Below are 25,276 nucleotides of genomic sequence, written 5' to 3' on the forward strand. Positions count from 1 at the left end.
TTCAGTCTTGCCTGCACATGAGGAACTAAGGCTGACAAGACAGTGTGTGCCTGACCTGCCTGGAAACAGCAAAGACGTTTGCAGAACAGCCTGGCCAAGAGTGCAGACCTGCGGAGGCCCTTGCAGCAGACATCCCTAGCGCAGCAGCAGCTTCTGGTTCCCAAACGCCTTAAGTTGTCACTCATCCAGAGATGGGAAACGATGTGTTGGCACGGCTCATGCCCCAGCAAAGCAAGCAGAATTTCTTTGCCCGGCTATGTTCTATAGCCCTGAAGTCTGAAACCACTTGGTTCAGAAGTCACACACACACACACAGGCCACCCCGGACTGGTCTCCCACTTCTAAGAGACAAGGTTTTGTAGTAATAGGAGCAGCGGGGCTGCGTCCCCAGCACCCCGGCCGCTTCCATGCTAGCTTATGCCCTGAAATAACAACACACAAATTGTATTCATTTAAACGCTGCTTGGCCCTTTAGCTCTAGCCCTTACTGGCTAATTCTCACATATTAATTTAGCCCATTTCTAATCATCTGTGTAGCGCCCCTAGGTGCGCTTACCGGGAAGATTCTAGCCTTTGTCCATCCTGGGTCGGAGCTTCATCGCGTGCATCTGCCTGGGAGCTGGGAGCATGGCGTCTCTGTCTGAGGCATCTTACCTCACTTCCTCTTCCTCCCAGCATTCTGTTCTGTTTACTCCACCCACCTATGTTCTAAGCTATGAGCCCAAGCAGTTTGTTTATTACTTAACCAATGAAATCAACAGATTGATATATGGCACTCCCACATCAAGGTTTCTCTGGTATGACTAATCTGCTTGGGTTTTAAGTTATTGGTCAGAATCACTGGTTGAAAGTGCCCACCTCATGACATGTTTCCCCCAGCCCCTGAAAGGAGCCTGGCAGGCAACTTTGAGCCTGGGTCCTACTTTGGGTATACATCCATGCAGAATGATCTTGCTGATGGCTTTCTCTGCCCTTGACTTGTTTTTTTTTTTTTTGGTTTTTTTTTTTTGGTTTTGTTTTTCGAGACAGGGTTTCTCTGTGGTTTTGGAGCCTGTCCTGGAATTAGCTCTTGTAGACCAGGCTGGTCTCGAACTCACAGAGATCCGCCTGCCTCTGCCTCCCAAGTGCTGGGATTAAAGGCGTGCGCCACCACCGCCCGGCCCTTGACTTGTATTCTGCCATCTTCTCTCGAATACCCAGGCTGTGACCCAAGGTACAAGCAATAATTAAATCAACTAGCCCCATCAAATCAGCAAGGTGTCCATCGTCTGACGTGTGACTCGAGGCAGCATTGCTTCAAGCTTTCCCAGTGTCATTCACAACTCAGATGGGAATGTTCTTAACAGGAAAGGAAGCCTTGCTCTGCTGACCTTCAGAGCCAAGGGAGGCAGAATGACGTCGTGGGGCAGCCCTTAGTACTCACAAGCAGTGTGCCAGCTCCAGGGAAAATGAATAAGACAGTCAGTTCATATATCTTTGTACTCATTTAATAAACATGGGATCAGAAGCAGGAGGACACCCGAAGCGAACATCCTTGGTAGTAACGTATCTAGAGGTTCAACTTTGATTCAACCAAACCCCAAGAGAGTTCAGAGGGAACGCCGACCCTCACTCACACCTGGGTCCAGTTCAGCACCATCTCAGACTATGACCAAGTGGGGAGGACACGGGTCTTGGAGGCGAGGTTCCACCATAAGCACATCTCCACAGCTGTGATACCTTGGCTCGCCCCCCCCCCCCAAGAGGAATCTTCCGATTTTACCAGTGGCTGGGTGGCTTTGCCTTAGTGGGCTTCCAGGTGAGTGACTGACCCGTGAGGTGATTCCTAAACTCCACCAGAGGTGGGAAGAACAACACAGGAACTAGGGGATGGCCCAGAGGAGGAGCCTGCCACGGTGTTCACAGTTGGTTATAAGTCCGTAGTAACAGCGCTGAATTCTGACACTATGTTTTGTTTTGTCTGTTTTAGAGACAGAGGCTCACTCACTATGTAGCTCTGGCTGTCCTGAAACTTGCTCTATAGACCAGGCTGGCCTTGAACTCTGCGCCAACACTGCCAGGTGACATTAGTTTTAAGAAAGAAAAACTATACATTTACCAGGAAGCTTTTCATTTGATTAGTGACTTAAATAACACAGTTTTAAATCATACACCTAACAACCATCTGAACACTAAGTGTGCACAGACATATACCACGAGGTAGTTTAAATCACCACTGAAAGCTAGTACTTCCTCTGCCTCACCGAGTGGTTGTTACTGGTGCGTGATGACAGTTTAAAGTTGGTGTCTGAATAAAAACAACTCGGGAAACTTCTCAGCAGAACTGAACCATTATGGACAATGGTGTGAAAACCAGGCTATGGCTGCTTTAAATGGGCAGCTCCTGAAATGCTGGAGGGCTTGTCTAGACAACTCCCTAAGTCATCTCAATAGGTGGTTCTTCTTTATTTTTATTTTCTTGGATTTTCACAATTCTCTCTGTAGACAAATCTGTCCTCCAAGTGCTGAATTTAAAGGCGTGCACCACCATGCCCAGCGGCTCTGCCATCTGATTACTTTACACTGGACTTCGGTGGCAGAACTGTTAGAATCTGTGTATACATTTGAAACATTATTCCTTACTAAGGTCTCCATCGTTCATCTGTGGGAAGTGCCTGACCTCACGGGACCTGCACTTCACATCCCACAGAGCAAGAAAGTGCAGCCAGTTCACACGACACAGGAAAAGCAACATCTATTGTTCTTAGAGTCTGACTCTTCTCGCGGCAAGGAAAGTCTCCTCATAGTGCTGCTCTGCTGACGGGGAATGGCTGTTAGGCCAGGGCCGGGAAGTCCTCAGGGTCATCCGGGTTGGGAGCGACATCTTGGGTCTAAAGAAAAGAGGTTTTAAAGTCACTTCCCCCACCCAGCTGTGGCCAGCATTAGACCACTTACTGGGTGACACAGGCGGCCACCTCATTTCTACCCCTGACAGCCCAGGGAGGAACCAATGGAGCCACAGTGGAAGGCACAGTGGCCTGAGGGCCACCGTCAGGAGCTGTCTCCTTCTTGCCCTCTGGATCTGACACTTTCTTGTCCCAATATGTAACTGTTTAGGGCTGTAGAGTAGGCTCAGTGGTTAAGAACATTGACTGCTCTTCCAGAGGACCAGGGTTTGATCCCTAACATTCACATGGTAACTCACAGCCATCTGGATCCAATGCCCTCTTCTGGCCTCCAAGGGCACCAGGCATACAGGTGGTAGACACACACATGTAAAGTACTCATATACATACGCATAAAATAAACCAAAAAAGTAACCATTTACTACAGGCTAGGTACCTAAGGTAAGCAAGAATGAATTCACAGTTTCCCACACAGAGCTTAAGTTTCAGGGAGACCTGAAGTCGGGAACTTAAGTCACAGCAAGGTTTTCTGAAGAGTCCTGAGATGAGCCTCAGCATAGGAGCAGGGGACAGATGTGGCACCTGTGTCCTGCACGGGTTTGCGGTTGTTCGCTCAACAGGAGTGGCAGTTACTGTTCACAGAATACATTTGTTTTTACTTCAAGTGTGTGCTTAAAAAGGTCTTGTCTTTGTTTTTTTAAATATTTATTTATTTATTATGTATACAATATTCTGTCTGTATGTCTGCAGGCCAGAAGAGGGCACCAGACCTCATTCCAGATGGTTGTGAGCCACCATGTGGTTGCCGGGAATTGAACTCAGGACCTTTGGAAGAGCAGACAATGCTCTTAACCACTGAGCCATCTCTCCAGCCCTGTGTTTGTGTGCTTAACAAGCTACAGACCCTTCATCCCAGCACGGGAGACTGGGCTGGGACTGGCTATAGCCTCCTGGAGGGAGCAGCACTGATGGGTAATCGCGCAGTAGGGGGACACAGCAGGAAGAAATGGTTCATGAGGGAAGCCTTTGCTCAGAAACCTCGACTGTTGGAGGGCGCTGTGCACAAGGGTGCTTTAGAGGCTGGGGATCTACGCGAGATTGGCAGGGGAAGGCACACAGTCGAGGCTCTGGGGTGCGGCCTGTTGCAGCTGGTCACAAAAGGCCGTCAGGACTTACCACCACTTCTGCTCTGGGGACATAGTTCTCTGTTCTTCTGATCCTTCCTCGGCCTCCTCGGGCATTGCCTCTGGCTCCCCGTCCGGGCCGAGGGAGGTTACCAAAGTTAATCTCCAGCTGGGATGTGATGTCATTGGCAGCTTTCCGGAAGACGTGGGACTCATCCTCATAGTCATCCTTCACCATCTGGAACACAGCCACGGGTCAGGCGGTCACACGCACGGCTGTCTCCACAGACGCACAGCCTGGGCCTAGTAACCAACATTTTTAAAATGCTGCACTGGTGGCCTGTGTGTCCCTGTGGACTTGGAAGACCCTGGATGTGTCCTAGCTAGACACCAGACACTGGTCTAATACAAGCAAAACCACCCAGGCTGCTCTCCTGCCCTCAGCCTCCCAAGTGCTGGGGATATAGGTATGGGATCCTAGTTAGTCTCTGACCAAGCATCTTTGAATTTACTATTCAAGTAGAACCAAAATCCTATTGGGTGTGGTGGCTCATGCCTTTAATCCCAGCACTCAGGAAATAGGCAGGTGAATCTCTGAGTCTTAGGCCATCCTGGTCTACATAGTGAATTTCAAGACAACCAGAACTACATAGTAAGACCCTGTCTTAAAAGGAACAAATAAAAAAATAAATAACCCACTCTGGGCATGTTAAAATGTAAGATTATATTAGCATGTTTCAAGTGTATTTTGAAGGTCAATGAATCAGCTAACATAGTTACATCAAATATTCCGACAGATCTCTGCAGCCAGGGAATATGAATCGGACTCGGCTAGTTTGGTTTCAATAAAGTAAATGTCTTTGGCAGGGCGATGGTGGCGCACGCCTTTAATCCCAGCACTCGGGAGGCAGAGGCAGGCGGATCTCTGTGAGTTCAAGACCAGCCTGGTCTACAAGAGCTAGTTCCAGGACAGGCTCCAAAGCCACAGAGAAACCCAGTCTCGAAAAACCAAAAAAAAAAAAAAAAAGGTAAATGTCTTTGGTCCTAGTTAATCTAGGACATTTTTAGCCAGGATCATTCTTAAAGCAACATGAGCCAAATCTTGGGGTTGGTTTTGGGGTCTTTTGGTTTTTTGAGACAGGGTTTCTCTGTAGCTTTGGAGCCTGTCCTGGAACTAGCTCTTACAGACCAGGCTACCCTCGAAGGTTTTGGTGTCTTAAAAGACCTCCCACCAAAGAAAGTCCTAGGATACTATGTATTCTTTGAGGAACCGGCTCCTATTTTTACCTGTTTCCCAGCCTTAACAGTACTGTGGCTTCACAGGAAGCTACATTTCTAGTGTTCACAACAGAAAAGAACAACAAAAAGACGTGCTGCCTGCTAAGCCAACTTTGGCCTCCTAGGTCTCTGGTAGAACATCTCAGAACTTACCAGTCAAGTGTCTTAGACATTGAGCTGACCAGGAAGGCAGAGTGGATACACTGTGTCGTCAGCAGCCTCCTAAATGAAGTACTCAAGGTAACTGACCAAAGTGCGCATGAAAATCCTCACAGGAATCTGGAGGAGGTGGGCATGGTAAGAGGAAGTGGGTCGTGGGGCTGAGTCCCAGATGGGGACATCATTAGGACATCAGCTCCTTCCTGTCTGTTTCTTGGCCGCAGTGAGCCAAGCATACGGCTTTCTGCCATCTGCTTGCATCTTTGGGTCACACAACCTGAGGCTGAATCAAAACTTTTCTCATTATAAGTGATCTCAGACATTTTGCTACAACACTGGAAATCTAATAGAGAAACACAGAGAAAAATACACAGTGTTCTGAGCTGGAAGTCGGCGAGTCTCCCCAGCGGGGAAGATCGCTCATCACCACAGTCTGGCTTGTGCTGTGACAACAGGAATTTTTTTTAATATTTTTTATTATGTATACAATATTCTGTCTGTGTATATGCCTGCAGGCCAGAAGAGGGCACCAGACCCCATTATAGATGGCTGTGAGCCACCATGTGGTTGCTGGGAATTGAACTCAGAACCTTTGGAAGAGCAGGCAATGCTCTTAACCACTGAGCCATCTCTCCAGCCCTGACAACAGGAATTCTAAACTCTGCACCTGGGTGCTTCAGTGTTCCTTTAACTTCAGTAACAGGAGAAAGTGGTAAGGGATCAGCCTTGTAAACATTATTTACTTATTATAAACATTATTTCCCTGGAGCCTCTCTGTCCAGGCATCTGGTAAAAAGCCCTGTGCTGGGCTGGGGAGATACAGCCACGGTGGTGAGGGTTGAGTGGATCCCAGCACTCGTGTAAAAAGCTGAGCGCATCTGTAACCCCAACAGTGGGGGGCAGAGACAGAATTAGGATTGTTGGAGCTTGTTAGCCAGTCTACTTGAATTGGTGAGTCCGAGGTTCATTGAGACACCTTGTCTCAAAACATGTCTCAAAACAAAAGTGAAGAGTGATAGACACACGAGCAAGTATGTACGTACACACACGTACACACACACACACACACACACACACACACACACACAGAGGATCAGTGCTAGACAGGAACTGTGAAGAATAAGCCTACACAACACAGAGTCCATAATAATGCCCTCAGTACAGCTGGCTGCAGTCTGGTACCTGATAGTGCCATCAGCGATCTAGGAACTTCTCAGCAGTTCCTGGAGTTAGACAGAGGAAGCAGTGCTGTTCAAATACCGTAACAAAGGGATCACAGAATATAGGTGCTGTGGGATGTCTTTCTGTATACTGTGAATATGTGGTCTCATTGGTTGATAAATAAGAGCCAGGAGGGAAATCCAAGCAGAGATACAGGAGAAGAAGGGCAGAGTCTTGGAAATGCCAGCCAGCCAGCAACAAAGGAAGCAAGACATGTAGAAAATGAGAACAAGCCACGAACCACGTGGTAAAGCATAGATAAGAAACACCGGGTAATTTAAATGTTAAGAGCTAGCTGGTAAGAAGGCTTAGCCATCAGCCATGCACTTATAAGTACTAGTAAGCCTCTGAGTATTTTAAAAGCAGCTGCAGGACTGGGCGGAGCAGCAGAAAGCCTCTGTTTACATATAGGTTCCCTGGTCTTGGTTCAACTCACAACTGACCCAGTGGAATGCTCATCTTGAAAGAGGAGTGTGGTGGTGCAAACCTTAGCCTGGCCCTCGGGACACTGAAACATGGGTCAGTGGAGAGTCTGAGGCCAGACCAGGCTACATACTCAAGACTTTGTCTTAAACAAAAGAACCCGAGGGGATGGCGATCTAATCATCAAAATAGTAGCCTTTGAAACAGCTGCTCTGTGCCTCCGAGAGGCCAAGGTGGACGGAACCCTTGGCGCTTGTGTCTTCCTGGCTTACTTTCAAGGCCAGCAGAGAATGCGGTATTCTCCTGTCGACACACCAAGTTCCATTCCTTCCCATCACCTTGGTGAGGCCTGAGCAGAAACAAGAACGTCAGGTGGAGGGGCTGGAGAGATGGCTCAGTGGGTACCAAACCTGATGGCCTCAGTGCTGAGAACCACACGTCTCCTCTGGCCTCCACATCACACTCCCCACACAGATGGTTCTGTTTTCACGTCCTCCAAGAGAGGTCTGATTGTGCCTGATGAGGGCAGCAGTACATATTCCCCCAAGACAGAAGGCTTACTTACATCGTCTCTGTATTTGGACTTGTGAATCACCACTGCCTTGGAAGGAACTGTGGACTCTGGCTTGCGGATGTTGAACTCAGGCTTTGGTCTGGTTTGCTCTTGAAGGTTTTTCCACTCATCCAAGGTCATCTCTTGGACTTGATTTTCCTCTTCTACCTCCAACTCAGGAACTCTGTAAAGGTATATTATCATAATTTTTTTTTGCTGATGGAACTTTTGTAGCACTTTATTAGAAATGTAGTAAGGTGAAAAGTAACCAGACCCTCAGGGTCACATCTGAGTTTTATCTCTTCCATCCTATCCTGCACTACAAACTAAAGGTACCTTCACAGTGGTTTGTGAAAATGACGTCATCACCCCATGTTCTCCCCATCAATTACACCATCATGCACCTTTTCTGAAGGCAGGGGGCAATATGATAATTGGGGAAAAAATAAGAGATGTTGTGGACACAAAGTCATGGAAATCATGGACTGAAGTCTTAAAACAATGGGTCACAAACGTACACTTTTATAAATACCCCTTCGGTTGGTTCAGACTCTCTCCAGGCCCATGCTCCAAACCCTTTTTAGACCTCTTCCTCATTATGCCAGAACTATTTTTGATCACATTATAAGTTTAGGTTTTCTTGTGGCCTCATTATATCTTCATGCTTATTTCCACATTTGTCTGATAACTTCATCATGAGAACCTGTTAAAAATCGTTCATGTTTTACCCTCTTCTATGAGTCAGTTTGGAGTGAGGTTTTTATTGTAGACCTTTTTGGAGCACTGTGGGTGGAGCTTAGGGGTAGCATGTGTTGAGCAAACGTTCTGTCCCCATCCTATCTAAAACAGACTAGGAGATGGCTCGCTCTGGAAGCACCAGTTCCAAGGAATCTTGTGCCCTCGTATGGCTTCCAAAGGAACTGCATTTGCACACACACATGCAGGCAAAATAGACACATTAAAAACCTTTTCAAATGCCCAATATCATTAGTCGTCAGAGAAGGGTGGCAAACCACAAGAAGTTACCCCATTCCACACCTAACAGGACAACTGGTATCAAAAAGGCACTTTAAGGGTTGCAGAGATGGTTCATCAGCAAGAGTACTTGCAGCTCTTGCAGAAGACCTGGGTTTGGGTCTCAGGATTCATGTGGTGGCTTACAACCAGCTGTATTCAAGGGGATCCAACGCTCTTTTCTGGACCCCATGGCACCAGGCACACATATGGTATACATGTATGCAGGCAAAGCACTCATAAAAATAATTCTTTTTTAAGAAGGAAAAAAGTGTCTTTAAAGGCATTTAAAAAGTGTTGACAAGGGTGTCAAAAATATATGGTTAGGGAATTGTGTGTCAATTTAGAAAACAGTCTGGTAGGTGTTCAAATTTTACAGTCAGGTGTGGTGGTTCACGCCTTTAAACCCAGCATTAGGGAGGTAAGGTCAGCTGGACCTCTGTGAGTTCAAGGACAGCTGATCTACAGAGTGAGCCCCAAGACTGCTGAGGCTACATAGCAAATTCTAAGGCAGCCTACATAGAGAGATCTTGTCTCGAAATTTTTTTTTCTGACAGTTCATATATGACCTAGTAATTTCACACCTGAGAGAAATGAGAACATGCATCCATGTGAGACCACACACGAATGTTCACAGTGGTACTACACAGCGCCTCAAACTACAAACTACCAGTGTCTATTGTCTGATGAATAGATAAGGAAAATAAGGGATTAAAAAATAACAAAGGCTGGGCATGGTGGCATATGCCTTTAATGACAGCACTCGGGAGGCAGAGCCAGGTGATTTCTAAGTTTGAGCCCAGCCTGGTCTCCAGAGTGAGTTCCAGGATAGCCACAGCTGTTACACAGAGAAACCCTGTCCCAAAAACAAAGCAAAGCAAAAGTATTAAGGAAGGTCATTAAATGACAGAAATTTGGAAACATGATGAAGAGTGAAATAAGCCAGCATGTCCTCTTTCCTGTGTAAGATCCCACTTATGTGAGTTCTCCAGTGAAGAGGAAAACTCAGAGACCAAAGCAGTCAGGGTAGCAGACGCCCTCCAACGTCAGAACGCTGTGATGAGGAACAATTCAGCTGCTGCGTGAAGCAAGGGAGGAAGTGTCTAACACATCGGTAAACTGGCCAAACTGGAAGAGTAAGTGTGTGTTTTAGGTTGTACATGCAGGATTCAAGCTCTTCCGTCGAGAAGTTCTGAGCCCGAGAGGTGAACTGGAGCTGCACTGTGGCTAATGCTGACAGCCAGAGCCACGGGGAGAGAACATCATTGGCAAGGAATGGAATTTTTAAACCATCAAAAATGGCACATCGCTATGAGATTTCCATGATTTTGAAGTTTGACGGGGCCAAAGAAACAAGAGCTCCTCAACATTGGCCAACATGGTTTCTCCGCTGGCCGCACTGAATTCCCACAGAGGCTTACATTCCGCTGCTCTGCACAGAGCAGCATGGTGGCCAGCCTTGCTTAGCCTCCTCCAGTGTTAGTCCATCCTACCTTGTCTAATATTAGGAAGGCCACTGTGTCTTAATTCTGTCAATTAGAATGATAAAAACTTGCTGGCTTTCAACCTCCGTGCACCTGAACACACACAAGTGTTTACTCCTCTAACAGTGTTTCCTACATAATTCACTTTCCCAGCTCACAGAAATTATGTGTCTGTTTCTTTAGTTAACACTGTCCAAATAGGCACATTAACTATGAGTCCTATATTAAAAACACATTCTTAGTTGTTTTGAGCAGTAAGTTCGCAGCTGTTGCGACTGTCAGTCACCGCCAATTTTACAAGAAGCAAAGATGAGACTGGCAGGTATTTACATGGCAACCAAGCTCTGGCTCCATTCTCGGTGCCCCTCCCTCTCTCCCACTTGTGGATATGAACATAGCCGTGCACACAACACAGTCCTCACAACTCCGTGCTGCGGCAGCTGGTTAGCCCCATTTTACAGATGAGGGCAGATGAAATAACTTGATCAAACTGGTGCAGTCTACTCTGCAGCTGAAGGTGAGTAAGAAGCCAGCAGCAGGGTCAAGAGCAGAATTCAGCAAGCAGGGAAGCAAGCCTACTACGGCTCCCAGTGGGGTGAGGATAAGGTACATTCAGAACACGAAGTAGGGGCCACAAAATGAATCCCGAGAAGGCACAAGAATAGTCAAACTTGAGTGTCCCAGCGAGGCCAGGCCCTGCGGGACTGTACACATCAGGGTAAGAACAGAGAGGGAACAAGAAGCCACTGGAGGGGGTTTCAAGGGGTCGGAGGACATGACACTCAGAGAACCAGTCTAAGAGCCACTCTGGTGCAGTGGGAATGCAGAGGCCATCGGGAGCTGCAGTGACAACCAGAAAACAGGTTAGGTTGTACCGGTGACAGACAGTGAACAGTTAGGGTCTGAGCGCAAGCCTGAATTTGGGGGTGGGAAAGGACTGAAGACAGGGCTTCCCAGGGAGACTTCTTAGCTTCCATTGTGGAAGCTGACAGGTGATAATGCTGTTCCAGCAGACAGACACTGGTGAGGTCAGACGTCTATGGGGAAGCAAGCAGTGCAGTCACCTAAGCGTGCAAAGCAGAGGGGATGCTGGAGAAGGCGTGCAGGAGGCGCACACAGACCTTGAGCTCTTACTGAAGGAGGAAGCCACTGATCTGTATTCTGGTGTCAACACAGGCATGACAATTTAAGCAGCAGGTATGTAAGATACTGTAAAGATTCAGAAAAGGAGAAGAGGCCTAAGGCAAAACCCTCATGAGTCACAAAGGAGATGTTCAAGGCAGAGGGAAACCAGAGCCAGAGAGCAGAGCTCAAATCCGCACAAATCCAGAATGAAGTAGCCATTAAGCCTGGTGACGTGGAGGGAGTGTTCAGAGGGTAATGACAATAGGAGGCAGGTCTGGAGTTAAAAGAATGAGTAAGAGAGGAAATAACCATGGCACAGTGCAAGGCCAGTAGGAGACAACCAGAGCTGGGGAGGAATACATGAACACACTGACAGCTTGAGGGTTTGAGGAAATCCGTGGGAATGGACCCAAAGCTCTAAGAGGTGGGAGAAGAGATGGTCCAGTGTTCTGCACCGAGGAAAAGAGGCTCTGAGGATGGGAAGACCACCAGCTTCCTGTCTGGGGCACTGGATTGCTCAGAGGTGTGGCAACACCAAGGGAAAGTCCTGTCAAGGTTTGGGATGCTGCCCGGTGTGATTGTCCAGAGGGGATGGAGAGATGGCCCAGTGGGTAAAGGTGCTGTACACAAGCCTAGTGACCTGGGATAGATCCTGGAATCCACATAGAGGAGGAAGGAGAGAACAATGTACAAAGCTGTTCTCTGACCTCCACATGCACATGTGATGCATACACAGACATAGTAATAATAAAAGTAAAAACCAAACTAAACAACAAAAACCTTTCAATGGTTCCAATTAGCCCTGCCTTGTGACTTGCTTGGCTATGGATTCCAGGAGGTGGCTTTGCCTTGAGAGACAAAACTAGGATACTGGAGGATCCTACGAGTTCTGTGGCTAGCACCCTAGCTCATTCACAGGGAAAGGAGGCTTAAAGCCTCAGTGTGCTAGGTATGAACCAGAGACCAGTTCTTCATGGAAAAAAAGGAAGACAGGAGAATAAAGGGGACAAAAGCAAAACAGAAGAGGTAAGGGGGCAGAAGATACAATGCTTGAATTTAATCTATTCTCACTTAAAAAAAATCTATCAGATTACTTAACTAGTTTGTTAATAAGATCAACCTAGTATGATATGAGAAAGGGCTCAGCTTTTAAAACCATTAAGGAAAGACTAGAGAGATGGCTCAGTGGGTTAAGAATGCTTGCTCCAGCTGGGTAAGGTGTGTGCACCTTTAATCCCAGCGTTGGGGTGCAGAGAGAAGTGAGGCTGTGTGAGCTCAAGGTCAGTCTGGTCTGAATATTGCATTATAGGACAGCCAGGGCTACACAGAGAGACCCCATCTTCTTTGAGAGTACCTGCACTGCAAACATGAGGACCACAGTGTGAATGTCCAACACCCACCTAAAAATTCCAGGAATGTGGAGTGGAGACAGAAGGATCCTAAGAATTCACTGGCAACCTAGCTTAGCTGAAACAGTGAGCTTTCATTTGTGAGGGACCCCGTCTCAAGGCAACAAGGGACAAAACCACAGAGAAAGACACCCAGTACCCTGCTCTGGCCTCTACATTCACACAAGCAACCTCCCCGCACACACACACACACACATGCTCACATGCACACATGCACATTCTCACACGCACATGCACACAGTGTCCAATCTTGGGAGGGGAAATGTATCATTAAGAATCACTATGAGAGATAACCCATAGGTCTAAGAAGCAGCTGCTTACTTGGCAGGAGACTCCTCATCCAGGGTGCCTTGGGACTCCTCCATCGCTGAGATCTCGTCCATGGGTACAGCTGGCTCCGTGTCACTGAAAAGCAGCAAGAACATTTGTCATACAGTCCGTCATGCCAAGGAAACACAATTTAGGCCTCGTTTCTTAGGGGCATGCCCTTGAAGCGACCATATCCATACTGCAGTGAAAAACAGTAGTAAGGGCTGCTTAAAAATATGTTATTTCCCACTCAGGAGCAGAGGCAGGAAGATCTCTGTGAGTCCAAGGCCAGCCTGGTCTACAAAGCAAGTTCCAGGACAGTCAGGGCTACAAAGAGAAATCCTGCCTTAAAAACAAAAAGTTAGCCGGGCGGTGGTGGCGCACGCCTTTAATCCCAGCACTCGGGAGGCAGAGGCAGGTGGATCTCTGTGAGTTCGAGGCCAGCCTGGTCTACAAGAGCTAGTTCCAGGACAGGCTCCAAAGCCACAGAGAAACCCTGTCTCGAAAAAACCAAAAAAAAAACAAAACAAAAAGTTATTTCCAAAATGTTAGAGATAAATAGAAACATCCATGAATGCTCTAAATTTAAGACCAGACGATAATGATCAGGGGAAAAAAATCCAAACTCTTATAATACTGGAGAATCTATCTTTTCATTTTCTCTTTATATATATATATATTTTTTTGAGTAAATGTCTCACTGTGCAGCCCGGAGTGTCTGAGAGCTCACTGTGTAGACCAGGCTACCCTCAAACTCACATACAAATCTACCTCCCTCTGCAATGGGCTGGGATCCTCCCTCCAAGTGCTGGACTCACAGGTGTACGTTACCAAGCCTGGCAAGAATTCCAGCTTTGGGGGCTGGAGAGATGGTTAAGAGGTCTTGAGTTTAATTCCCAGCAAACACATGGTGGCTCACGGCCATCTATAATGGGATCTGGCGCCCTCTTCTGACATGCAGGTGTACATGCAGATAGACAGAGCACAATATACGTAAAATAAGTAAACCTCAAAAAATGATTTTAAAAAATTATTCTAGCTTTCAATTTTTTTAAAAGCTTATTTTATTTTCTGTATATGTGTGTTTGTCTGCATGCCTGTATGGGTACCATGTGGGCACAGTGCCCACCAAAGATAGAAGAGTTATTCAAAACTTCTGAAACTCCCTTATATGAGCAGCAAGTGCTCAATTTGATACAAGGCTTCATGAACTCCTTATTTGCTACAGATAACCTTGAACGTCAGAACCTGGGATTACAGGTATGCACCATCACTCCCAGTTCATACGGTGCTGGAAACAGACCCAGACTTTTCTGCATGCTAAGCAAAAAAAAAAAATTTTTTTTTTTGAGACAGGGTTTCTCTGTGTAACTTTGGAGCCTGTCCTGGAACTAGCTCTTGTAGACCAGGCTGGCCTCGAACTCACAGAGATCCACCTGCCTCTGCCTCCCAAGTGCTGGGATTAAAGGCATGCACTACCACCACCCGGTTGTGAGTTGTTCTACCTGAGCCACATGTAAAGACCCTGCAAAATACTTTACCAAATAAACAGCTGTAAGAACTTTGGACACTCACAGGGAAATAAAGTACAGGCCTGAGTGTGATGCATATGTCTATAACCCCAGCACTTGGAAAGCTAAGGCAGAAGGATTCACAGTAATCTGGGCCAAATAGTGAGAACCTGTCTCATATATATATATATATATATATATATATATATATATATATATATATATATATATACACATATTCTGAGATGTGCAAGTGTACACACCATATACTTAAGATATATGAGCATATATGTGGCCATCTGTTTGTCAAGTAGAAATTGATGTGGATTGTTGTTTAGGGCGCGCGCACATCTGCAATTGACTGAATCAGGAGAAAGCTTGTAAAAACATAGTTGTTGTGTTGTATTTAGACTCAAAACTATTTTTAAGGTCTATTTGCTTATTTACTTGCTTTATTTATTTGAGACAGAGTCTCATGATGTAGCCCTGGCTGGCCTGGAACTCATTATATAGACCAGGCTAGTCCAGAATTTGTTGAGAGCCTCCTACCTCTGCCTCCCAATCCAAAGCATCTGCCACCATACCCGACCCCCTAAAGGTCTATTATTTTATCTTATTTTAGCTAAGTTAAAAACAGTCTAAGAATCTAAGTACAACACAACAACTATGTTTTAAAAAGCTTTCTCCTGATTCAGTCAATTGCACATATACACACATGCACACACACACACTCCAAACAACAATCCACATCAATTTCTACTTGACAAACAGAACCAGAGAGAACACAGTTTTTAAAAAGCCAAGGTTCAGGGACTCTGGCTCCACTGCAGGCTCTCAGGGAACACGCCCTTGCACCTTACCTAGTGTCTTTACCTGATCCCCAGGAGCGCACACTGCAGACCCCCATGCTGTCCTCCATTCTGTTTGCTCTGAAGAAACAAAGAACAGCCATGTTCCTCATCGGCCTCCAATCAGAAAGCACTACCCCAGTGTCTGCGGAGACAACTCTCACAAAGGGCCTGGGTTTAATTTCCAGTGCTTACATTAGACAGCAACAACTGTCTGTAACTCTGGCATCATCTTTTGGCCTCTACAGGCACGGCACTCATGCATGTCAGCCCACCCCCACAACATACACACAGATGCACGTCATCTTATAGAATGAAACCCTGTTCCACGAGAATGACCGCGCTCGTATTAAGCTGGTCATCAACAGACACAAAAGCTGAAGTAGAAATGTCACAGCAAAGGAGCTTACGCTTTATCATTGCTGCTGTATCTCTCAAAGTCTCGCTTCCCTCTTTGGTCAAAGGAGTCAAAAGCTCTGTTCCCGGGTCCACCTCGGCCTCTGCTCCTCAGGCCTCCTCTGGGGCCTCCGCGTCCTCTCAGTGGCCTGTCTCGGTCAAACCTGTCAACTGGTCTAGGAGAAGACAGGAATGATGAGAAGTGGTGAACTGGACTTAAAAGGTCCGAAGCCTTTTTGAAAAGAACATGCCAACTCTAGAAGGCAGCTATGGTTATAAGTCAGAAAGTATGATGGCTTGACTAAACTAACAGTTCACCACTGAACACAGTACCTGGCACTTCTCTGGGCACTGAACACACAGCACTTTAATGCTCACAGCCACGTTTAATACACAGAACTTCTGTAAAGAGACGAGAACCTGAGGAAGGATCTGCCCCAGGTCACATGGGTATCAGGTAGGGAGTACAGGTCCTTGTTCTTTCTCAACTGGCTTTCACTTGTGAATTCAGTTTCCTCGTTTATATACAATGACTGTGTTAGTTAAATGTAAAGGTTCTTTCCTGTCTTGGTATTAAACACTTAATTTGAAATGGTCTGTGTAAGAAAAATGCTTCATCTTTAAAAATTATCCCTCCAAATCTCTCTTCTAGACATACCCAGAAGGTGATATTTAGAGCTGAAAACTTTAACATACTGAACTTTTTTCTATTCTGTGACCAAAGACAGGGAAGACTAGTGATTTTTAAGATTAATTTATTTATTTTGTTTTTTGAGACAAGGTTCCACTGTGTAAGAGCCTTGTCTGTCCTGAAACTAGCTCTAGACCAAGCTGGCCTCGAACTCACAGAGATCCACCTGCCTCTCTCTGTCTCCCAAGTGCTGGAATTAAAGGAATGTGCCACCACCACCCAGTGACTTACCTTATTTTTATTTATGTGTATGCCTGTGTCAATCTATATGTAAGCAAACATCTCTGTGTGTGCTCTTGGAGGCCAGAGCTGGAATTACAGGCAGTTGTGAGCTCCTGGTACGTAAATGCGCTGTAAACCAAACTCAGTTCCTCTGGAAGAACAGCAGGTGCTCGCCTGCCAAACCTAAAAAGTCTATGTTCAGAGGGTTCGATTAAGTTCACTAAGAGGCCTAAGGAAAAGCTCCTGCTTCACTCAAAGGAATATTTGCGTCCCAGATCCACATACACCAACATGACTATTCTCTGCATCTGATCCTGGGCTCGGTCAACTCCTCACACAAAGGATGTCACTTCTGAAGGAAAACACGTGTTCTGCCTGTATAGAGTCAACATCCTTGTCAACTAACTGAGATCCGAGTCACTCCAACTCTAGTGTTTGTTTTCCATCTCTAAGGGCTGAATTTAGACTCTTTTAAGATAACAAAAATTTTATAATTTTGTCTAGTAACGTGTATCAAGAAATTTGAAGTAAGTGCACTTTAATTCAAATAAGCAAAAGCCAACCTGGATTACAGCCCAGTTTGCAGACTATGCTGTGGGAGATGCTATCCCAGATAAGTGACAAAGCGAGCTGGTAGGTAGCTGTGACAGTGGTTTGTCACTGTGGGTCGACAAGCCTCCCCCATCCCAATTTTATCTGTTTTTATACCATCTCTACCCACTTAACTTTGTACTAAAGCAGATGCAGGTTACAACCTCACCTGGCTTCTAATTCTAGGACTCTACTGAGGAAATGCCTGACACAGAACAAAAGCTGCTTCTGCTCCCATGCATCATTAAAAAGCCTGATGCTGAGCCAAGCACAGGCCCATTAGCACTGAGCAAGTGGCGATGTATGAGACACCCAAATAATGGGTCACTGAGTACACAATTAACCACTGAGTGTACAGTTAACGCATTGTGTGCAGTTAGCACACAACCAAAAACACCGAGCAAACGCTGCTGATCCCATGGGAAACCGTCATGTGTGTCAAGAAGAATAAGGGAATAGAGTGGTCAGGCGTGTGCACTACCATAGGGTCACATGTTTGGATGTTTGCCTCGTAGTTGGTGGAACTGTTTGGGAAGGACTAGAGGTGTGGGAAGGATTAGAAGGTGTGGGCTTGATGAAGGAGGTGTGCCATGGGGGGTGGGCTTTGAGGTTTCAAAAGCTCTCACTAGCCCACTCCTGTCTCAGTTAGCTTGATCTCTACCTCGTGGTTATAGATGAGAAACGAGCTCTCAGCTGCTGCTCCAGAACCATTCTGCCTGCCTGCTGCCATGCTCCCTGGCATGATGGTTAAAGACACACCCACTGAAGTTTTAAGGCCCCTATTAAATGCTTTCTTTTTTCATAAGTTGCCTTGATCATGATATCTTGTCACAGCAACAGAAAACTAATGGGGCTGGAGAGATGGCGCAGAGATTATGAGCACTGGCTGCTCTTCCAGAGGATCTGGATTCAATTCCCAGCACCCACATGGCGGCTCACAACTGTCCGTAACTCCTGCTCCAGGGGCTCAAACATCGTCACACAGACACAGATGCAGGCAAAACACTAATGTACATAAAATACAAATAAATAAATTTTTTTAAAAGTAAAATTTTTAAAAAGAAAGAAAAATAACTAATATGTCACTTTACTACCTCAGTAGATTAACAGATGGAAAAATGTTGATTGGTTTTGTGATTTCACATGTGTTTGTTTATTGTGTGTGCATGAACACACATGTACAACAGTTTACATGAGGAGGTCATGGGACAACTGCTAATCTCATAGTGATTATATCCCTAAACCCAAAATTAGTTTCCTAATCTAACTTCAGAAGAATTTTTAACCTCTTCAATATACTTGTGTGTGTGTGTTTTGTTGGTTATTTTTGTTTTGTTTTGTTTTATAACATGAGAGCTTTTCAGGAGTTGGAGAAATGGTTCAGAGGTTAAGAGTGCTGGCAGTTAAGAGATCTTAAAAATGACCTGGGTTTGATTTCCAGCATCCACATAGTGGCTTATAACCATTTGTAACTCTGCTTCTGGGAGATCTGATACCCCTCTGGCCTCCATGAACACCAGGCACAGATGTGGTACACATACATACACAAAGGCGGAGTCCCACAAACATAAAATAAGGTTTTTTTTGTTTGTTTTTGTTTGTTTTTCTTTTCTTCGAGACAGGGTTTCTCTGTGGCTTTGGAGCCTGTCCTGGAACTAGCTCTGTAGACCAGGCTGGTCTTGAACTCACAGATCTTCCTGCCTCTGCCTCCCGAGTGCTGGGATTAAAGGCGTGCGCCACCATCGCCCGGCTAAAATAAGTTTTTTTAAATGCTTTTTGTATGAACCTTCTGTTCTTTGAGCTTTATGCATGGTAGGCAAATGCTCAACCACTGAGCTGCACCCCAAACCCACAACTTTTTTTGTTGTTTTGTTTTTCAAGACAGGGTTTCTCTGCACAGCCCTGGCTGTCCTGGAACTCCCTCTGTAGACCAGGCTGGCCTTGAACTCAGAGATCTGCCCGCCTCTGCCTCTCAAGTACTGGGATTAAAGCCGTGCACCATCACCTGGCCACAATTAATTTTTAATTGTATAATCATTTCCTATATACTAAGGTATAGGTAAATGGAAGATCCTTCATGTTCTACTGAAGGTAATATGACTTGAGACTTACTTTGGCAAATTATTTGTAGGACTGCCACCACAGAAATGTCACAAAGCCTAGTAGTTATCTGGAAATCTCTGGGGCCCCGGCCACCCTAACTGAGGTACTAAGGTACATACTTTTCATCTGTAAACTTCTCCGCTGCCAAGTCTGCCTGTCTCTCAGTGTCATAGAGTCGATATTCCCTGTAGGGCCTTCGCTCTGCTCTATCAAGCGCGTCTGTCCCCCGGTTGTCATTCCATCCTTGCTGCTCACCTCTTCTGGGAGTCCGCTTCTGGCCTGCGGGGAACCAAAGCAAAGCTCGAGCACAGCATCCACAGCACCACGGTTTCTGCCCAGAATCAAAGTCGCTGGAAAGCAAGGGCTTCAGGGAGAAACAGTCACCGCCTCCCAGTGCCGCGTCTGCTAATTAGAAAACTGCACCATGTCCTGGAAATGCCAGGGTTAGCCCATACCAACTACAGACTTACAGGATTGATGACCATCTTGCCTCAGGTGTGCCACCATGCTTGGCTAGTCTGACATTTTTTCAGTGCCTCTGTGAATGCTGTCAGGTGTCTTTTACTGGATGGATGGCATTTCACAAATACACCTTTACCAAGCCATAGTGATAAAGATTCATCTAAGAAAATTAAAGGATTAAAAACCCTGTACCTCAGACAATACTTTTAGGATCCCATCTGCAGCTGGGCTTGGTGGTGCTTTAATCCCAGCACTCAGGAGGCAGAGGCAGGTGAATCTCTGAGAGTTCCAGGACAGCCAGGACTACACAGAAAAACCCTGTCTTGAAAAACTAAACAAAAACAAAACAAAACAAAAAAGAATCCTAGCTACAAACAAACCAAGGGCAACTAGGGTCTATCTTCTGGCATGAAGACAGGTGTTTGTGGTATGCTTAGAACATCGAGAGATATAAATAGAGCTTTTATTGCAAAAATTTACATTACCAAGAAATCAAAATTGGGTGCTGGAGAGATGGCTCAGTGGGCAAAGTGCTTGTTGTGCAAATTATGAGGACCAGAGTTCAGACACCCAGAACCTAGAGAAAAGCCAAGAGTGATGAAGAATGCCTGTAACACCAACACTAGGGAGGCAGACTAGCCTTAGTCAGCTAGAACAGATACACAGTAGAGTTCTGGCTTTATTGAAAGACCATGTCTCAGGCAGTGGTGGCAAAGGACTTTACTTCCAGCACTTGGGAAGAAGGTGGATCTCTGAGTTCAAGAACAGCCTGGTCTACAGAGAGTCCCAGGACAGTCCCAAGATTACACAGAGAAATCTGGGCTCAGAAAAAGAAAAAAGAATGAAAGAGAGAAAGGGAAAGGAAAGAAAACTATGTCTCTAGGGGGCTGAAGAGATAGATGGCTCAGCTGTTGGGAGCACTGACTACTCTTCCAGAGGTTCTGGGTTCACTTCCCAGCACCCACATGGCAGCTCACAACTGTTGGTAACTCCAGTTTCAAGGGATCCGACACCCTCACACAGACATGTATGCAAGCAAAATACCAATGTACATGAAATAAAATAAGTCATTAAATTTATTTTAAAGGACCCTGACTCAAGAAAATAAGGTGAGGGCTGGAGAGATACCTCAGAGGTTAAGAGCATTCGCTGCTCTTCCAGAGGTCCTGAGTTCAATTCCCAGCAACCACATGGTAGCTCACAGCCATCTGTAACTCCAGTTCTGGGGATCTGACACCCTCTTCTGGCCTCTGTGGGCATTGAAATGCATATACACTGTATATATACACACATGAAGGCAAATATGCTCACACATAAAAGACAAAAAACGATCTTTTCAAGAAAAGAACTATTATTTTTAATCAACTTCTGATTTCCCACTTGCCACTCATATTTTTAACTATGTATCTCCGTTCAGCTACAGAATTGCTGAAGTGCTTATTCTCACTTCTTTCTGCTTCTCTTAGTTATTTCTTTTTTTTTCCGAGACAGGGTTTCTCTGTAGCTTTGGTGCCTGTCCTGGAACTAGCTCTTGTGGACCAGGCTGGCCTCGAACTCAACAGAGATCCGCCTGCCTCTGCCTCCCGAGTGCCGGGATTAAAGGCGTGCGCCACCACCGCCCAGCTTCTCTTAGTTAATCGATTAAGTGTCTTCCAGTGTCCCTACTAAATGTAATTTATTATAATAATGGAATACCTCGCAAACATTACAGTTCTCTAAAATCCCAAAACAAAGGTAACCAGAGAGATTTCCGTGTTCCCCCACAACTTGGTTCTAGGAGATCCAGTTGCAACTGGACCTAGCTTGTTTCTCTGTGCTGAATCAGCAAGGCAGTTGCAGATGCTGTATTTCCCCAGCCCTTTCAATAAGGAGCTGTCAGCTGTCTACAATAAGACTTCCTAAAAGACAGAACTGAATGTGGGCTTACCCACCAGAACCCTGAAAGTCTATGAGAACAAGAATGGAACAGCCGATGACTGAAGAATGAGTTTATTGGACAAGGCTCACCCAAGGCTCATCATTAGACCGACAAGAACACTAGAAATCTGTATTTCCATGGGAAAAATAGTGACTTCTACATCACTGAGATCAGCAACTGTTCTGTTACACAGCAAATGTGCTGAGTATTTGTGCTCACTACACATTCACTCAGGACATTCAAAGTTTGCATTTTTTTTCTTTTTCTTTTTTTCCAAGACAGGGTTTCTTTGTGTAGCCTTGGCTGTCCTAGAACTAGCTCTGTAGACCAGGCTGGCCTGGAACTCACAGAGATCTGCCTACCTCTGCCTCCTGAGTGCTGGGATTAAAGGTGTGCGTCACCACTGCCCGGCTAAATTTAAAAAAAAATTTTGAGTACAGTAAACCATGGTCTTTCAGGTCAGTTAGCACTAACACCTACAGTCACTCTCTGCGGTCCATCAGATACATTTAGAACAGGAGCCTCGGGCATGGTAATCATGCACACTTGGAAAAAGAACCCTCATTTCAAAATTTCCATTCTAACAGCATCAACTAGGTCTCTAAAGCCAGAACCCCTAGACTGTGGACTGACAGAAGAAAGTTCTAAGTCTACTAGCTTACGGTTCCAAGTGAGAGAGTAGATTGCAAAAACAGAAACAGCAATGTGCTGTGTGCACGCGTGTGCCAGTGTGCGCATGGATCCAGAAGCAAGAGTAAACCCTGGTTCATACCCTCTGAGACCAGGCCTCTCTCTGGGGCTCATGGATTCAGACTAGGGATTGAACATGAGGTCCTCATGTTTTTGACCCACACTGTGCTTTCATTACATAAATATATGTATATAATGCATAGTGCTACTGATAATAAAAAACTAAGGGACCCATTTGCTAGCTTCATACATTTCTGAGATTGCTTGGGGGGGGGGTGGATCACTTGCTCATCATGCATCAAACACTGGGTCATCATAACAAAAAATATTTCTAATTTTTAAAGGGCTAAAAAAATCGACATTTTAGCCAGGCGTAGTGGTACATGTCTTTAATCTTGGCACTAGGGAAGCAGAGGCAGGCATATATCTCTTTGAGTTCAAGGCCAGACTGGTCCACAAAGCTAGTTGCAGGACAGCCAGGGCTGTCATACAGAGAAACCCTGTCTCAAAAAACAAACAAACAACAACAATAACAAATCAAAAATTTAACTGGTACTCTTCAAAGGCTAATATATTTTCACTTGATTAAGAAGTAAATAGAGGGGAGGATGGAGGGAGGGTGGCACGTCTTTAATCCCAGCACTCGGGAGGCAGAAACAGGCAGTTCTCTGAGTTTGAGGCCAGCTTGGTCTACGAGCAAGTTCCAGGTCAGACTCCAAAGCTACAGAGAAACGCTGTCTCAAAAAACAAACAAAACAGAAGTAAATAGGCAAAACAGCCTTTCTCTAATCTTTCCCTTCCATTTTTATAAATGCGTTTAAGAGAAACACATAATAAAACTGTACAGTTTAATGCATTTCAATTTTAAAAGAAATCCTACACCCACTGTGGTATCCATCTTCGTTGTAATAATTTTCTGATTCTCAAGCAATGTCTCAAATTAACTTCACAGATTACAGTAAACATTACCTAGCCGAAGCCTCAACCGTAAAGCTAGAGGTTTTCTAGACCGTTTTTCTCAAGCAAGGACAAAGCAATAATGCTCACAGGAATACCTGCCTACCCCGTGGTTAAACTGCACTCCGGTCTCAATACTCCTTCTTGCCAACCCTACATACGGTCATAGTGTTATCACGGGGAAAACGGGGCAAGCAGGCGGCAAGAGCGTGGCTGCAAAAGCCTTGACGCAGCTCAGGTGACAGCCCCGAAGTCTGAAGGAGCCTGCTGTGCACACAAGCACACCCAGCGGAGGGTTGGCCCTTCTGCTAACCAGAAAGCGTAACTTTGAACATTCTGACTGCAAAGGTTAAAGCCGGCTCTCCAAAACCAGTACTGAATCAATTACAGTTACACTCCCCACCTACGCTATCTGTTCCACCTGCAATCAATGCCACAGAAGCTACGAGAGGGAGATAAAGAAAAGGGATAAGGCGCAGAGAAGCCGGGACCCCAAGCTCAGGGTCTGCCGTTCCGGGGCTCCTGCACCCTCGGGTGCCCAGGCCTCCCTGAATCTCGAGGCCCAGAGTCTGGGATCCCTGAAGGCTTCAACTGCGCGTCGCCTACGGAGCTGAATCCCGCAGAGGCCCGCGGGGTGTGTGTGTGAAGGAATGAAGGAGGCAGCCAGGGGCAGATGTCGGGATCTTAGCTTCGCAACCCTCAGCCTGTCAGTCCCCGGACCCTCCATCGAACCTGGACCCCGGGCCTTCTCGTTCATCAAGAACCTCCAGCTCGGTCCACTCCATCCCCGACGCAGAGCGAGTTCATAGGGACAAGGACCCCCAGACCCCACTCGGGAGGATGACTCCCCTACCCCTTCTCGAGGATAAGGGATCCTGGGAGAGTAACCAAGGATCCTCGGTCCATCAAAATTCACTGCCCAACTGTGATGAGCCTACCGGGATTAAGACCCTGGCCTCTATACCGAGACAGGGTGACCTGGAAAAGTGACAACCCAGGAGGGTGGCCCTGGAGGGTCATATCTTGCGAGAGACTGACTCCAGGAAATTTGACTCTGAGGGGGTGACCCTGGAGGGTAGGATATTATAATAACCCACGGGAGGGTTATTAGGGTGATTACCCTGGAGGGTGGCTGCCAGAAGGGTGACCCCGGGCCCTGAGCCCATCAGGACTCCCAGCTCTGACTTGACTCGCCCACGCGGGACCTGTCTCCGCGACCAGAGTCCAGCGGCGGAGGGGGTGAGCTGGGTGCCCACGGCGTACCTGACGGCTGCGAGCCCCCAGGGTTGTCCGGCTGCTGTGCGCTCGCTGCCGCGAGGCTTTTGCGCTCTTTCTGCGACTCCCTGCGGCCGGCCGCGCCGGGTCTGTGTCCTGAGGCCACAGCCGGGCTCCGGCCGCCGCGGTGCCAGACCCCGCTGGCTGCCGCCGCCTCGTCGCGCCGCTTGCGCTGCAGCTGCTGCTGGCGCCGGTGCTCGGCCTCGCGCAGGATGTCGAACGGGTCCGACTCGTCGTCCAGCAGCTGGTGGAAGCGGTTGGCCACGACGCAGCCGAACGTCTCCTGCATCGCGGCGCCCGCGGCGGCCACCGGGCTCCCCAGGGCCCCCTTCATGCCGCCGCCGCTGCGGGCGCCGCGGGCAGCCTAGGCCAGCGAGGCTCAGGGAAGCCGCGGGCGAGGACCCATGCAGCAGCCGCGGCCGCGCTCCCGGCCCGCGGTCGGCTCCGCCCCGCCGGCGCGCGCCAGCCAATCAGCGCTCGCAGACACGCCCCCGGGCCCGGGCGCGCACGACGACTCAATGGGCAGCCGCTGTCTGTGACGTCACGCCCCACCTTATCCTCCCCCCCCCCCCCCGGTCTGTGGGCGTGGTGGTGCGGGACTGGGGCGGAGCTACCACGGGAGGCACCG

At 46.9% G+C, this 25,276-nt stretch overlaps 1 protein-coding gene across 2 annotated transcripts; it reads right to left on the reverse strand.

Moving 5' to 3' along the window:
• Window positions 1-1,468: 1,468 nt before the first annotated feature.
• Window positions 1,469-25,105, reverse strand: Habp4 (hyaluronan binding protein 4). 2 transcript variants are annotated; one of them, XM_075969370.1, is made up of 8 exons: window positions 24,637-25,105; window positions 19,466-19,625; window positions 15,754-15,915; window positions 15,356-15,424; window positions 12,997-13,080; window positions 7,656-7,827; window positions 4,062-4,247; window positions 1,483-2,870 (listed from the first exon to the last, which is right to left on the reverse strand). In XM_075969370.1, exons 1-8 carry the CDS (start codon window positions 24,980-24,982, stop codon window positions 2,814-2,816), a joined length of 1,236 nt encoding a protein of 411 aa, XP_075825485.1. In that variant the 5' UTR covers window positions 24,983-25,105; the 3' UTR covers window positions 1,483-2,813. The 2 variants fall into 2 exon arrangements, with proteins under 2 accessions (XP_075825486.1, XP_075825485.1); XM_075969371.1 differs by lacking the exon at window positions 15,356-15,424 and having other exon boundaries at window positions 1,469-2,870.
• Between the last annotated feature and the right edge of the window lie 171 nt (window positions 25,106-25,276).

This window comes from Microtus pennsylvanicus, chromosome 4 (genome assembly GCF_037038515.1).
Source record: "Microtus pennsylvanicus isolate mMicPen1 chromosome 4, mMicPen1.hap1, whole genome shotgun sequence".
NCBI classification, from domain to species: Eukaryota; Metazoa; Chordata; class Mammalia; order Rodentia; family Cricetidae; genus Microtus; species Microtus pennsylvanicus.

What these genes read in the sequence shown, in the direction of transcription:
- Habp4 (XM_075969370.1), bottom strand. Translation starts at nt 24,982, where the DNA reads ATGAAGGGGGCCCTGGGGAGCCCGGTGGCCGCCGCGGGCGCCGCGATG. An exon ending in GAGAAGTTTACAGATGAAAA is followed by an intron (nt 15,916 to 19,465) that starts GTATGTACCTTA and finishes GTCTTCTCCTAG; the next exon opens with ACCAGTTGACAGGTTTGACC. An exon ending in AGTCCAAATACAGAGACGAT is followed by an intron (nt 4,248 to 7,655) that starts GTAAGTAAGCCT and finishes GCTGTGTTCCAG; the next exon opens with ATGGTGAAGGATGACTATGA.